At 29.6% G+C, this 16,373-nt stretch overlaps 2 protein-coding genes across 2 annotated transcripts; both read right to left on the reverse strand.

The window, feature by feature from the left end:
• Positions 1 to 765: 765 nt before the first annotated feature.
• Positions 766 to 5,851, reverse strand: LOC105361636 (tubulin alpha-1 chain-like). Its single transcript, XM_011498891.1, has 4 exons — positions 5,633 to 5,851; positions 2,396 to 2,618; positions 1,290 to 2,173; positions 766 to 1,087 (listed from the first exon to the last, which is right to left on the reverse strand). The coding sequence occupies exons 1-4, from the start codon at positions 5,633 to 5,635 to the stop codon at positions 845 to 847; spliced, it is 1,353 nt and encodes a 450-aa protein (XP_011497193.1). The 5' UTR covers positions 5,636 to 5,851; the 3' UTR covers positions 766 to 844.
• Positions 5,852 to 14,705: 8,854 nt separating this feature from the next.
• Positions 14,706 to 15,987, reverse strand: l(1)10Bb (BUD31-like protein). Its single transcript, XM_011498902.1, has 3 exons — positions 15,579 to 15,987; positions 15,114 to 15,236; positions 14,706 to 15,049 (listed from the first exon to the last, which is right to left on the reverse strand). The coding sequence occupies exons 1-3, from the start codon at positions 15,670 to 15,672 to the stop codon at positions 14,832 to 14,834; spliced, it is 435 nt and encodes a 144-aa protein (XP_011497204.1). The 5' UTR covers positions 15,673 to 15,987; the 3' UTR covers positions 14,706 to 14,831.
• Positions 15,988 to 16,373: the final 386 nt, after the last annotated feature.

Below are 16,373 nucleotides of genomic sequence, written 5' to 3' on the forward strand. Positions count from 1 at the left end.
CCTAAATCTGCTAACTATACTTTAAATTATACTATGTAAAATAAATATAAAACAATATATTTAGTTTTCACAATAATTTAAAATTAAATTTCAATCATACATATATTAAGTTTAATTTATAAAAGTAAATTCAATTCTAATAATCGATAAAGATTTGCAATTGAACTTTGTTATAAGAGGGCTATCAATTAAAAAGAAATTTATGTAAAATGTTAAACACACTCTTTTGTCATCTGTAATGTAATTGAAATCAAAATTTATATGAAAGTGAAATTTACAATATAGCAATGTTAAATTACCATTTATATTGAAAAACGTTAAGGAGTTTTACATACAATATAATAAAAACTAAGAATCCATCGTATAACATGAATGACATTAAATAATTTCAGCCACTTGTTAGTTCATTATAAATAAATTGTATAAATGTGACAAGATATTAAGAAAACGACAATTTTACAAATTTATACGGATTTCTTTTTATTTATATTTTTTTTTTTTTTTTATTTATATAGTAACAATAAATGAACAGCAAGTTATTCAATTATTGATGTTATAATTATTTTATTGATTTAATAAGCTTTATAAAATTCGTATGTAAAAATTATTTATAATAATATATAGTTTTTATCGAAATGTCAACCGATTTAATGATGTGGAAGGGTACCGAAAAAGTAATTGGCATACAATAAATTACAGAGTAAAAAGTTTAATGCATTTCTTTTCTTACAATAACATAATCATTATCAACCATTATTGAAAATTGTATTAAAAAAAAAAACCATTCTTAATTCTCGCTAACAAACGATTATTGCAGTCATTTTCCTCACAAAATTAAGGAAATTTAATACTCTTCAGCGCCTTCACCCTCGCCCTCGATCGAGTCCATGCCGACCTCCTCGTAATCTTTCTCAAGGGCGGCCAAATCCTCACGGGCCTCAGAAAACTCGCCCTCCTCCATACCCTCCCCCACGTACCAGTGAACGAAGGCGCGTTTCGCGTACATCAGATCGAATTTGTGGTCAAGACGGGCCCAAGCCTCGGCAATGGCCGTTGTATTCGACAGCATGCAAACAGCGCGTTGAACCTACAAAATGTCATAAAATATCTTTTAATACACTTAGAACAATGCAATGCAAAAGAAAAAATCTTATACGATAATGATGAAATCGTATTGTTATCATTATTATTATTATTATTGCCGTTATCGTTGTGGTTGTTAACGATATTTCTGATAATTTAGAGGAGATTCCATAAAAAGGGCTAAGAAAATGTCGAGGCAGGCATACCTTAGCCAAGTCCCCACCAGGAACGACGGTAGGTGGCTGATAATTGATGCCGACTTTGAAACCGGTGGGGCACCAATCGACAAATTGAATAGTGCGTTTGGTTTTAATGGTGGCGATCGCGGCATTGACATCCTTGGGTACGACGTCACCGCGGTAGAGCATACAACAGGCCATATACTTGCCATGTCTCGGATCGCACTTAACCATTTGATTAGCCGGCTCAAAGCAGGCGTTTGTGATCTCGGCCACCGACAGCTGTTCATGGTAGGCCTTTTCGGCCGAAATGACCGGGGCATAAGTAACCAGGGGGAAATGGATGCGAGGATAGGGCACGAGATTCGTTTGGAATTCGGTGAGGTCGACGTTGAGGGCACCATCGAAACGCAGCGACGCTGTGATGGAGGAGACAATTTGCCCGATCAGTCTGTTGAGGTTCGTGTAGGTCGGTCTCTCGATATCCAAATTACGTCGACAAATGTCGTAAATGGCCTCGTTGTCGACCATGAACGCGCAGTCCGAGTGCTCGAGGGTGGTGTGGGTCGTAAGGATGGAATTATAGGGCTCAACTACGGCCGTGGACACTTGAGGTGCTGGATAAATGGCAAATTCGAGCTTGGACTTTTTGCCGTAGTCGACCGAAAGTCGCTCCATGAGAAGAGATGTGAAACCCGAGCCGGTACCACCGCCGAACGAATGGAAGATAAGGAAGCCCTGAAGACCCGTGCACTGGTCGGCGAGTTTGCGAATACGGTCGAGTACCAGGTCGACAATTTCTTTGCCGATGGTATAGTGACCTCGGGCGTAGTTATTGGCTGCATCCTCTTTGCCCGTAATGAGTTGTTCCGGGTGGAAGAGTTGTCGGTACGTGCCAGTTCGAACCTCATCTAAAGCGAGCATGAAACGATTAATTAAAAATCCATCGTTTTACTTGTCATTGGTTTTTTTTCTTTCTAATAAAGTAAAAAAATCTTTTAATTTTTAATATTTCTCAACTCGACTAATTTGTTTCCCGCAATTCCATGCACTAGAAGAACAATCACCTTCGTCACCACGCCCCCCCCCTCCTGCCCACGTGGGCTTGTATCATAATCAACTATGAATCCTACCGACTACGGTTGGCTCGAGGTCAACGAATACGGCCCTGGGCACGTGCTTGCCAGCGCCGGTCTCACTGAAGAAGGTGTTAAAGCTGTCATCGCCACCGCCGAGCATTTTGTCGGAAGGCATTTGGCCGTCTGGCTGGATGCCATGCTCCAGGCAGTACAGTTCCCAGCAGGCATTTCCAATTTGAACTCCGGCTTGGCCGACGTGCACGGAAATACATTCGCGCTGAAAAAAAAAGTGGCGCAGATTTAATAAAGGAAACGAGGACGTATTAGTAGCTATCGAAATTGCGACCTCGAAGAAGGTACCCGTGACTCGTGACTTCCAGGCTTATTTAAGCTTATCTAAGCTTACTTGCTCTTACGTAAGATGCACTACTGTTCGTTAAGCGTGTTTTGCGAATGCATAATAAATATATGATGATAAATGGGTGTGTGACTTGTTTGTAGAGTCTATCGTATAATCGTAAGGTAAGATGGAAATTCTACCGTTGCGCTGAAACCTTACGAACTCGATATGCATTTTAATGACTATGATATATTTATTAATTAATACTAGTTTAAATTAATATTAATATCACGTGTACTGTCATTAAGTATTACTATTAAAGATCTCCGTATGTTGCTAGTCGTAGCGATATTATTGATTTATTTAGGTTATCTGATCTTATTTGAAAATATTGAACGACCATTTGGAAATGGGTAATGCCACGTTAAAGTAAAACGAATACAAATACTTGTCGGTTTTTATTTTTCGCGTTAATCTTTAAGACTTTATTCGCATTAAATTAGATATTAAATTTACTAAATAAAACATTAATTTCCAATTCCACTAGAGGTTACCGTTTCTTATACCCAAGCATTTTTATGCTCTCCCCGTACAATATAACAAATAATGATGACACATTGGAAAAAATCTTATTATCGCCTTATACATTTAACCGGATACACGATACGTAATAAAATTATATACATAATCAAAGAACCTTCTTTTCAATGTAGCTTTTTGTAATTTTAACAATGACTTTTTAAAAATTACATGCAATATTAATACACTGCTTATATTATTTAATCATAATACTTTGTATAATTATATTTATTAAGATGAGAATCAGTCTGTTGAACGAATGATGTAATAATTATTTCTATCGGGCAAAACTCATGAGCCACCAACGCCATAGGTGTATTGATCTTTGCAAGGTGCCTGAAAAGACGGCGAGATTTTTAATAACAGCAGTAATTATATTGAATTCTCTTCTACTATTACAACAATACTTATTTAAATATTTATTCGTTGTTAACTGCAGTTGATTAAAAATCAATGTCAATTATATTACTAGCTTAGTGCTTGTGAAACGAGTGGGAAATGAATATTGCGTAGTTAAATTTAATGGTTTTAAAAGCAATTGGTATTAAAATCCCATCGCGCAACCTTTTCACGAAAGAAGGAATGGCTTAAAGTGATAATGAAAAAATGTTAATACTTTAAGCAATGAGAATATGTTAGGGCAAACGTTACGATTAATGTGACTAAACGTAACATCCTACCAAATTTGGAAGTTTTATAATGTACATACGACGACACTTGCATAATTAAATTGTACTTCACTTGCCTTATTCTGTAATTATATTTCTCAAAAGTTATTTTTCAAATCATTGAAAAATATAATATTATTCCTTACAATAATAGGACTTTGAAATTATAAGATTGAAAAAATATTTTAATATGATTTTTATCATTTTAATAAATGCACTTTAAGAAATGTACGGATTGAAAAAATTACTTATTGAAATCTCCATATTTATAAATAGAATATCAATGCGTATACACTTGTTTCCGGCGTCAGTAATATAGTATAAATTAAAACATCGTCGATTTCTTATTAATAAATAATATTTTCATAAATATTACTTACTCCTCCATATTAGTCAAAATTTTTGAAAAATATTTTCATATTGCCCACAAAATAAATTAACTACTATTTGGAATAAAAAAAATTGGCCAGATACATTATTTTCATTGCATTAAAATAAACGAATTTTCAATGTTTAAAAAATTATCATATATTTTCATTAAATATTTAATGACGATCTTAAATAATTTAACTTAATTGTCATCCAGAAAAAGGTATATACAAAATTAATGAAAATTAATCAATTCATTCGTTAAGTCTTCAATTTAATGTCTCGTTTAACTCCAATTACGAGCAACAGAACATTTCAATTCGTTATTAACAATTCACCGTTCATGAAATAAACGTAAATTCCTTTTTTATGAATTAATATTTAAATGTCTATATTTTTCACTCATTTGTTTTAAAAATTTCTTAATTTTTCAATATTTAATTTAGAGTCCTCTTTACTTTTATTTGGAAATTTTTCCATCTTTCAGTAATTGCAGTAAATTAATCGAGAATTTTAATATTCAATGTCGGTATACGTATTTATTTTATTTTCCTGCTAGTTTGAAAAATTTGTTGATTTAATGATATTTCAGTATTCTAATATTTACCAGATATCCCGTATCTGTTTAGATAAACACCACAATAAGAAAATATTTCCAAACAATATAATAATTTTCTTTTCAAAGCTCAAACCTTGCATCGGATTATATCGAATACATGCGGTCTTGGAGTATATAAATTTAGCATTTCATTACATACCAATAAAATAATAAAAATAATTTTAATTACTGATATTTTGGAAAATCTTGGAAATATCACTTTTACAATAATTTCACTACAATAGGTTCGTTCGCCAGTAACAATCATTTCGTGAACATTGAAATGTGGACAAATAAATCATCTATAATATTAAACCTATAAATATTTTGCATCGGAGCTTAAGAACCCAGTACATAGGAAGTGATAAAACTTCAATACAAATTCAATTATGAATTCACAATGTTCAATTCCATAATGATAGTTAAGAAAATTTCACATACGTACATACGTAATGAGGCAAATAACCCCATAATAATCAATTTAAATTTATTCTTGAAATGATATTTTCAAGCCTAACGGAATCTCAACTCTCGAGGTCAAACTCGCACCGCGTACCTGAACAAAGCAAGGGTCGCGATTCTCAACCGTCGCTTAAAATAATCGTCATGTTCAATTGCTATCGCAAACACATCGATCCAACTGATTATTAGTATCTCGCAACGTAGTGCAAATCCTCTTTAAATCATCTCCCGATCCAACCAACTACGAAATAAAGCAAAAAAGCGGGAAAACTTACCATTTTGGAGTTAAGTTAGTCGCTGTGCAACGGCAATAAAGCGGACACGCTCCTGCGTAATGATGCTGCGCGCGCTCCTCTCTTTTTGTCTGGTAACCCGCACACACACAGACAACACGAAGAGTTCAGACAGAAGCTGCGTAACGGCTTTTCTCGCCCGTTCAAACGAAGCTGGTGATGTTGCTCCTCCAAACGATGCCGGCGTTTTCAGACAAGTCCGCGCCAAGTATGGATCCTTTATAGCCTCGGGCCTGGCTGCGCACGCGCAGTTACTATCACACTACGATCGCTTGGCTTCCCACGCAGCCTCCAACGAAAGGATGGAAAGCAATGCCGGATCGTCGACGCTGTTCCCTTCGTTTATTGGCTGATCATTTTTTCCAACCAATTGGATGCACGTATTTCGCCTTGCGAGCGTAACGAGGCCATTATATTGAAATTCGCAAGTATTTTAGACGCGAACGTACTCGTCCACACTACAAAATACGTACATTGAGGCTTCGTTGTGAAATGCACTTTATCCTATAAATGCATTACTTCAATTTTATTATGATTAAAAAGGACTTGGATGAAATAAATGCTTTGCACACGCTCGCTCTCTCTCTCTCTCTCTCTCGCTGAGAGGCAGCATGCATGAAATGGATGTGAACAAAATTAGGAATATCTTCGGCTACAGCATTGTTTATATTTATAATACATACGAAGAGAAATCGGATGAAACATTTCAGAAGATTTTCTGTGGCGTGCAAAGATCTGTAGTGAGTTGCTCACAATATTTACCAATAACTACGAGACATTTCTTAATCACAAAATAGCGCTATACTCTACACGAGCTTTCCAACTGATTAATGAAGTATTTAATTATGCAACAATTACTGTTAAAAACACTCCACGTATATTTAATTAATGAAAAGCCTATAATGTATTATTTGCCTTATGTTCTATCATAACATTAGACATGTAGAAGTGACAAATCTTAAAACATGGAGTCTTAATTGTTGTATTTAACTGGTAACGAACCACCTTTAAAGTTTAAATATGTACGATGTAACAAATAATAATTACTATTACTCATCAGTATGGTTAGTAACTGAATTCAATGTACTCGATCGTCGACCTACCTTGTCATATTACTTTACGCGCATTTAAAAATAGAATTTGATTTGTGCAAGATAAATTGGATAAATTTTTTAATAGAGTAATAATAATTTATGAAATAAAGAATGTCAAAAATCTTCAAATGGAACAATTTGTATCTAAAACTAATCATATAAAAAACGCACTCTGGTAACATTTAATATTATTATAACATAATGCGATTAAATAAAATCCAAGTAAGATGATTCATCCTATTATAATTATATAATTAATTCCTAATTGTTTATTTTACAAATGTTATTTCGGAGTTTTTACAATTGTGAGAATATTAAGTATCTTTTTTCACTACACTCATACAACATTAAAATATAACTGACAAAACTGAGAAACTTAAGCAAAAACAATTATTTGCAATAGCTAAATAAATATTACATATATATTAAATAAATATTAAATACTAAATAAACGACTAAATAAAATGTCATAAATAAATATAAACATAAATTTTTTTAAAGGAAGTATCTAAGGATACATATAAGAGTATAATTACTTATCTTTAAAAAGAGAAATTATTTAACACAAAAAATTCATGACAGATTACAAAATCGATAATAGCTAATAGGGATTGTTTTAAAATTTCTAAAAATACCTCCTAACTAACCACTGGCACATCAACATAATAACGGCAATTATATGCATCTTCAAAAATATCCTGAATTATAAAATATAATACAATACATACGCGCAATCAAACTTTCATGGTAAAAATATAGCGGCCATCCCGGTACAAATATGGCTGAAGCCTCGCTTTTTTTGCCCTTCTCTCGCGTTTTTTGCCCCTCCGGCGGGAGAAAAGAGAAGAAAACGTAGTCGAGGACCAACGGGAAACATCGAGGAGCCGCGACATCTCTGCTTGTCCTCCCCTGTTACCCACGGAAATATACCAAATTTAGAAAACTATGCTATTATTATATTTTTAGAGCGCAATGTACAAACTCCGAGATCACAGTACCAGCAACTTTGGTTCTACTTTGTATAATAAGCCCTTGGTTTTTAATAATGTCGAGTGAACAATTGACACGAAGGGAACACGAAATTATCAATACAAGAGCTACTAGTACAACATTTTTAGTTGAAACAACTGCGTATTTCATTTTATATTTTTCATTATTTTAAATATGTAAATATGTAAAACAATCACCGTACCTATAAGATACTTGAATACTATGCACGCTATAAGATTATCTTAGGCGAACGTCGATCTTATTCTTCTCACTTGGATGATAAATTTATACACTGCCATTTTTTTAATTTTTTCACTATGTCATTCCTTCAAAGAAACAAACCTTCAACGTTAAATATTTTATATTACATGTTTAAGATTATTTTTTTATTTATTTATTTGTTTTCCTTTTTGTTTTACTTTCAGTTCTTATTGATATCAATAATTAAATTTACCTTTCTTTTACCGAGCCAATACTTTCCGAAACACGCATATAAAATCGAAAATGAGCTTATTGTAACTGTAGTTACACGTCGACTCGTTGCACTTATGCAACATTTTTAATCTACTTTCACGAAGCTATAGTTAGTGATTCCAGTACTGAACCAACAGCAGCCCTGGTGTCTTCGAAATATCATGAAAATTATAATAATTTTACAATTCGACTATTCTTTTACGAAATCATTATAATAGATATACAAGCGTATTGCTATAACTATTGGAATATTTTAATTAACAGCCGTTCCTTTTATGAAAGCGGTAATGTATATAGTAATAATTGGAAGTAGTTGTCTGAAAACCGTGACAATAGGCGTAGCTATGAATTATCATTTCAAATTACCGAGATACGATTCAAATAAGCAAATAGGTAATATGAGCATCGATAAAACGTTGACCGAAATTCAATCGAACAATTTAAAGTACGTCTCTATTATTTTCCAGGATCATTCGCAAAATGAAGTGACTTGATTTCACCACATTTAGCACAACCTTAATAATATAAGCCCTGTAATAACTACATTAGACTCAAAGTAAAAAATTCAATGTACAAGCATACATATTATACGTCCTCGACGCACCCAGTCATCCCTTCAATAGAAGAAGAAGAGAAGCCTTCGCCGTTTAAAACAAGCCTCGTCGAAGAAAAGAACTAAGGTAGCCGGGGATAAAGTGCCGGAGCTTCGCATGTTCAGAGATTCGTTCCTCGACAGGCTAGATCTGCGTGTACTATATATAGTCGAGTCCGCGAAAAGTCTCGCCACTTTACGGATACGTGGATAATGTAAGATCAACGTCCTCGACCAGAGCAACGGTTCCGCGGGCGCGTCGATGCGCCAATTAGTTCTGCCTCGTAGGCCTTTTCGATCCCAACGCACCCACACCGAAGTAAAGTTCATGTATCACGAGCTTATTCGACTTGGTCATTGATGAGATAAAGGCGATCGAATGCTCATGGGAGCGCGATGTGTCGGCATTGTCGATACTGCCACTCCCTTTCATCTTTTAATCTAATCCAGGTTATGTTTCGGCTCCAATTCCATCTCGACGGAATAGGTTTACTTTCGTAAAAAAGAATGTGATTTGGTTTATGTTTAAAATGTTTAGGGTATATTTATTACTTTTCTACATTAGATGCTTTACTTGGCTCGCTATAAAAAATAGATGGCTAGTATTCGTTAATTACAATTCCAAAGGTTTTGATTTTGCATTAAAAGCTCGACTTAAGTATAATTGAAAGCTTATAAATACTTTATATATACTTGTATTAATTAAGCGTATTGATATTAGCAACAATTCTAATATCATATATTTATAACTTATAATAAAAATGAAATATATTACCAACGTTTGAAAATATTGTTGTTCAAATTACATAATATTATTTATTAATATAACAATACACATGCATACAGATTCCACATTTAATCGCATTGAACTTGCCTATTACGTATGGTAACATAATGAGATAATAATAATGTCTAGACAAAAAAGTTAGTTAATATTTATATCAGAATGACACAATCTTAAATTTATATTAAACTCATGCTTTCATAAAATAATACTTTAAATAATGCGATTATACTATGCAAGTCTAATATAATAGTTTTTAATGAAAAACAATTTTAAAAGAAATACAATTTACACATAGTAGGAACTGCTTTCATTTTTAATAGCTTATTAGAATGTTTATTTCAATTGCCGTTTATAAGAATTTTAATAACTACGAATGATTTCAAAATATTAATAATTTTATTAGAAATATCGTTTAGTTTTCTTTATACATTATTTTAAATTACATATGCATACGTACACCGTGTTCATAACGGTTTGTAAATTATGTAGATTTATTTTTGAATTAAAATAAAAAAACTCAATACTGCATTTAAAGGAACTCCAATTTAAAGGAAAGTTATTATTCAAAGATAAAATTTCATAATGATAAATTCAAACTACAATTCTTAAATTCATAAATTTAAAAATATCATACCTGGAAAAAGACTTTTCTATTTAGAAGTATTAATATAAACTAGATTTATTGCTTAAAAACATAATGAATTAACATATTATTGAACATATTAGAAAAAATTTTTTACAAATTTTGCTTTTATATATATATATTTAAATATAAAAATTCTAAAATATTTGAATTTTTCATCTTACACTACATAATTCAGTTTTATCATAAATCATATTCATTTACATTAAAAATACAGAAAAACTCTAAATGTAATATAATATTATAACTGATTAATATTATATATAACATTGTATTGTAGCATTACAATAGAATGATAGATATAATAATACTTTAATTGTTATTATAATTAAAAATAATCATCCTATCAATAACTTTGATTAACTCTGCATATATTGATACTGTAATTACTGTATCTATAAAAAATAATATAACTAAACGAGATATTATTTTAATCTATAGTACTAATATTGATAATACGACGTCCTTAAAAACCTAAATAAATAGAAAAAACTAAAAATTAAAAAAACAATAAACAATCGTTCGAGTAGTATGTGCGTCGTCACGCATAGCTTCACCGAGTCGCGTCTCGAAGTCCATCCTTACATGGTCATACACTACTTTCGCTCGGTTGACTCGTTCCGTGTCTCCATGTGGCATAACCACGCACCTTAGTCCTTATCATTGCACAGCCTTCATTGTGTCTCTGTTCCATAATTTGCATAATCAGAATTCTATTTTTTCTTTTATTAGGTCTCAATTGCTTATGATTTCAATTATTACGTTGTATTTAATAGTTAAAATATTCGTGTTGTGTGAGTAACATTTTACAGCACCAAATGTCGATCGAATACAAAAATTTTCTCCTAATAAAAAAATATATTGCTAATGTCAGGGATACCTCGTAAGGTAAATCTCAATCTAAAATAAGTTGCATGAGTGAATTTATATAGTAACTAATTTAAATAGGGTGTTTGAATCTTCGCGTACAAGGTCAAACATTGCTTGTGATCTTCGGCAAAGTCATTTTTACCGCTATACATACATAATAACAAAAACTGAAAAAACTAGTCACGCCAGCGTAAAATAATAAATTATTACAGTGGATGAATATTAAAACTAAAACTTATGTAAATAATAATGCCTCATTATCGATGGTAGAAGCGCACAACATCAATAACATGAAATAAGTTTAAAAAACGAACCATTTGTTAAAATAACGATTAATAATTTCAGGTCTAATCTGATCTTTTACTACTATATAAGCATCGACTACGTTCATTACTGATGTGCATATAATGGATGTACATATACCCTTGACGCTATGATCGCGTCATAACGTAACAATAATATAGTCTTATTCGACGAATTAGTAACTTAATTTATCGAGAATCTTAGCATTATACTGATATATGCAAAATTTGTGTGTAAAATTTTATAAGAAACATCTTACATTAAGAATCTTTCTAAACAAAGATTTTAAATTACATTAAAAATTATTTTTTATACATAGGACCATAAAAAGTTGTATAAGATCATAATGAGAAAGCAACAAAAGAAATATCATAAATGTAATATTTGCTTGATTATTCAGAATTTTGTTTATAAAAAACATATTTAATTTCATATGGCTTAATGAAATCTATTAAATAATACGTTTTTATCTAGTATGCAATGGTATGGTGCATAAAGTCTATTGTAAAGAAAAGAAAAAACTACTATATCATTTTAAAAAGCGAGTTCGGAAGAACTCATACTCGAATTTTTATACATCTGACAAATTATACAAATATATCAGCTATGATATTAAGCATTCGAGCATCTTATCCTGCAAATGAAAAACACATTTACATTTCTCGTGGAATGCTTCAAGTATATCTCGGCAGCGCTACGTAATTTATAAACAAGGCGGCAGTTACAACGCACTACATATATTAGATATGGGCGTTGGTGATTATGATCGGTAGTACATTATATATAGGTTGCCTGGTAAGGCTGGCAATCGTTTAATAGCCTAACTCTGAAAATAAAATGAAACGATCAAAGTAAGTACCAACACCGATGTAATTATAATCAACTTAGACTTCCAAGATCAAATTAGTCAATTAAAAAGACTTTAAATGTGTAGTCAACTTGGAAATTGCTATACCCATACGAGCATTTCACGTAATTCATTTAAAGCAGTTTCAAGGATCTTTTCTGAATGTCGTATATACTATAAAGAAAAACATATAATGTTTGTTTACAAATATATGTTGCCTTCTCATACAATGAATAGACAAAACTCGTGTAATGTCCGACAAATATATGTTGTTGTTTACACGGTTATTTTCCTTTATATTTGATACATTTATAATACTTTCGTGCATTTATAATAAATGTAATAATTAGAATAATATGCAATTCTTATATTTGTAAATATAAATGCACTAAGTTAAATACCGTTAATTAAAATAAATATTTTAAATATATTTACTTTTGTAAAAAACAATAATTAAAAATATTCGAAATAATATAGCATTAAACATCTTGTTAATAAATTAATTGGTAATAAAATATTAATTATTCTATTATAAAATTATTATAAAGCTCTTTTTCCTTAATAAATTATAATCGACCTAGGATTCCCATATACTTCGTCACTCATTTTCAAAATGCCCTAAATTCCATGCAAACTTTCTCCGAAAACAGATGGAAAAGGAAGCTTATCGTGCAGAAACTCAAAAAATAATTTAATAATAAGTTTATTAATTTGCAAGCCTTATAATGAAGATAACAGAAAACAATGGCTCTCTATGAGTACAATTATTTAATTGGATTGAAAAAATATAAATAAATATGACATTAATTAAATTAAATAACTCTTATTCATTTTAATGTACTATCTTTTATAATACAAAATATTATATATTTATAAGCAATATTAATATCATGTGAACAATTTATTAATTATTAAAATACATACAGTGCTTATATAAGAAAAATTTTGTATTATAAAATAATAGTTATTATATTCAGCAGTACATATATAGTGCTTATATATATAAATATCTACGTAAATTATTAAAAATCTTAAAATAATAAATAGTAATAAAATAAAATGATAATAAGTATTTCAAAAAAATAAATTAATTTTATAGTCTTAATTTAATTATTTTAATAATCATATTTTCTTATATTATACACCCCTTCGAAAATCTAATTCTAAGTATTTAAAAATTTACATAATAGATAAAAATTATTAATCAATAATAATTAACATTAATAATGAATTCCACATTTGTAGATGTTACATTTACATTTATATTTAACTCCATTCAGTTCAGATTAAATTGGCTCTTTTAACGATTTCGTGTATAAATCGATATGCATTACGCTACGTACGCACGCTATCTCGTATGTATGTACGTTGGGATGAAACAAAAAGTATACAAAATACATACCTAATTTATATAGGTAAAGTAAAATCATATACTAATTTAAATTAATAAGAATTTGTGAATGTTAATTTATTTATCCATTACATTTTTGTCAATTTTGTCTTTGAGTATTGATCCGTTTCTATTATAAGGATACTTTGGATCTATAATTAGTTTCGTAACCGATTACATTAGTCAGTATGTAAGTTTAAAGACAATTTTGCTCTGTAAATCATTTTAGATAGCTTCAAATTGTTACCATTATACTTCCTATTTTAATTTGTTATCAATAAAAATGATACAGTTTCAGTACTTAGATTATTTTAAATCGATTATTATACAGATTTTTTATTGCCACAATTAAACTAGCTAAATGAAATTATTGATTTTTAATAAAAATTTTATCTAGAATTTATATAAAGAAATATCCAATAAAAAACAGTAAAAATATTACTGTAATATATATAGTATTATAAATGATATTTTTTATAATAAAACTATTATTTGTAAACGACATAAAATATAATACACAAACAATTTTGTTTTAGAACGTCAGAAAAGAAAACGAGTACTTCATTATTAAAATGATTATTTATTATTTAGCAAGTATTACCAAACATTGTATTGATTACTATATTACATTTTACAGCAAACCAAAATACAAACATAATTTATATATACATATATTACTTGTATATAAAATAACTGTAATACTTGTGTTAAAGATTTATTTGAGTAAACTATTTCTTATATGTTTATATCTTAAATAGCTTTTGAATAATTTAGAAAATTTCTTCGATGAAACATTGGAAATATAATTTTAACATAATATTGTAAAACTGAAAATGTTAAAACAATAATTATAAGTTAGTAAATATTGTATAAGTATAGATTTATTAATTTCATTTCCATTATAGTACAAAATTATTTAAAGTAAAATGATGTTTCCTATTCATTTTTTCTTGTCTACATTAACATTTATATGAGATACAATTAATTATAATTTTATTCTATATCAACATTTCGTTTACAAATATGTATTGAGTAAGCAAATATTATTATTTATATATTTCTTGCAATACTCAAATTTTACAATAAATCCTTATAACTTCCATTATTATAATGATTTTAAAAGGATCTATTTTGACGTTCATGCAACGCAGTTGTCCAGTTCATACGATTAATTATAAATTTTATGTATACTCAGCCAGAACAGCCACGACATCCGCAATGTATACACTCTACAATACGCCCTTCTTCAAGTTTTCCTTTTGGTACTCGACAAATACAATTAGTACCAAAATTTGTATCTCTAGTTTGTATACAACGTAAGCAACACAAATTTTCATAACCTACTTTCTTCCACTTTGCTATAAGATTCCTATCAGCAATATTTTCATTCAAACAATACTCATATAATTCTGTTAAATATAAAAATTTTTTTAATATAATTACAACAAATAAATTAAAAAGTAAATACTTTACCTCTGCTTATAGCCTTACGACGATAATAAAGATCATAAATATAACGACTTTTTTGATGGTGTATTTTAAATATGGGCCATAAAGATTCCTGCTTACGTTTACCTTCGTGGGGTTCCGTTTCAGCTACAAAATGAAGAAAATAAATGTTACATAAATATGAAAATAATAAAAATATCACGAAATAAAGACATATCATATATATTCATATTTATTCCAAAAATAAATTTAATTGTAATCGATAAATAAATTCACAATTCAAAATGAAACATTATACACTCAACAAATATAATCAACACGAAAATATAAAAACGTTGATTTTTATAACCTATAAACAGCTTATATGAATAACAAGAAAATTTAAAAAGAAACGTATATCTAACCGCATAAAATACTAAAATTCATACAAATAGAAATTAAATGAATAAGATTTATTTAACAGAATAAAAATATGTTTTAAATTGTTACCTTCTCTCATTTTTTGCTCTAATTCTTCAAGAGTTGGTTCGATTAATTCCCAGCCATCAGGCGGTGCTTTTTTACTTCTTCTGACTTTTGGCATTTCCAATTGATATACGATTGAAAACGTAATTATTGTAAAAATATCAAAGCCATAAATAAAAGTAAATAAAAAAACTGCTATAGCAACTGAGTCCTAACTCTCAATATTCAATCTCAATTTGAATGTATCAACTACTCTAACCTCAAATTCCTTTCTAATTGGAGCGACTACAAATGCAGTTATTTAAATAATTTTGTCCCTCGGATATATAAGAAGGAAATTGACCATACAATTGCCGAAATCTATTGAATATTAGGAATAAATATATTTTTGCGCATATCATAACGAAATATACGGATTATGAGAGAATAAGAGTACAGATTAAGTATTTATACGGCGCTATTGCAAAAATATGACATTTAAAATGTGCATAAACATATATTTTATTAATTTTTTAAAATATAATATTATCTTAAGTATTACAACAAAATATTGTTCTGTTTAAATACAAAACCATTGGTATTTTTTAACGAATTTTTTCACACTCTTGTTCAAGTTAGTGTAAAAATTACTAACAACAATAATACGAATTGATTTAACAAAATTTTTGGAAAACCAATCATTTTTCTGTGTATAACAAGTATTGGTTACTATAAATTATTCTTCAGTTCCATTTAATAGAAATTATTTGAACTTATTAATTTATTTAAATTGGAAATGTTATTTATATAACATTTCGAATTTAAATATATATGTACATA

Source organism: Ceratosolen solmsi, unplaced genomic scaffold (genome assembly GCF_000503995.2).
Source record: "Ceratosolen solmsi marchali unplaced genomic scaffold, CerSol_1.0 scaffold10, whole genome shotgun sequence".
Lineage (NCBI taxonomy): Eukaryota > Metazoa > Arthropoda > Insecta > Hymenoptera > Agaonidae > Ceratosolen > Ceratosolen solmsi.

Bases quoted from the DNA above. Each gene is read 5' to 3' on its own strand.
- LOC105361636 (XM_011498891.1), bottom strand. The intron at 2,174-2,395 runs GTAGGATTCATA...TGCTCGCTTTAG, and splicing joins CCTCGAGCCAACCGTAGTCG to ATGAGGTTCGAACTGGCACG. The intron at 1,088-1,289 runs GTATGCCTGCCT...GACATTTTGTAG, and splicing joins CTGGTGGGGACTTGGCTAAG to GTTCAACGCGCTGTTTGCAT.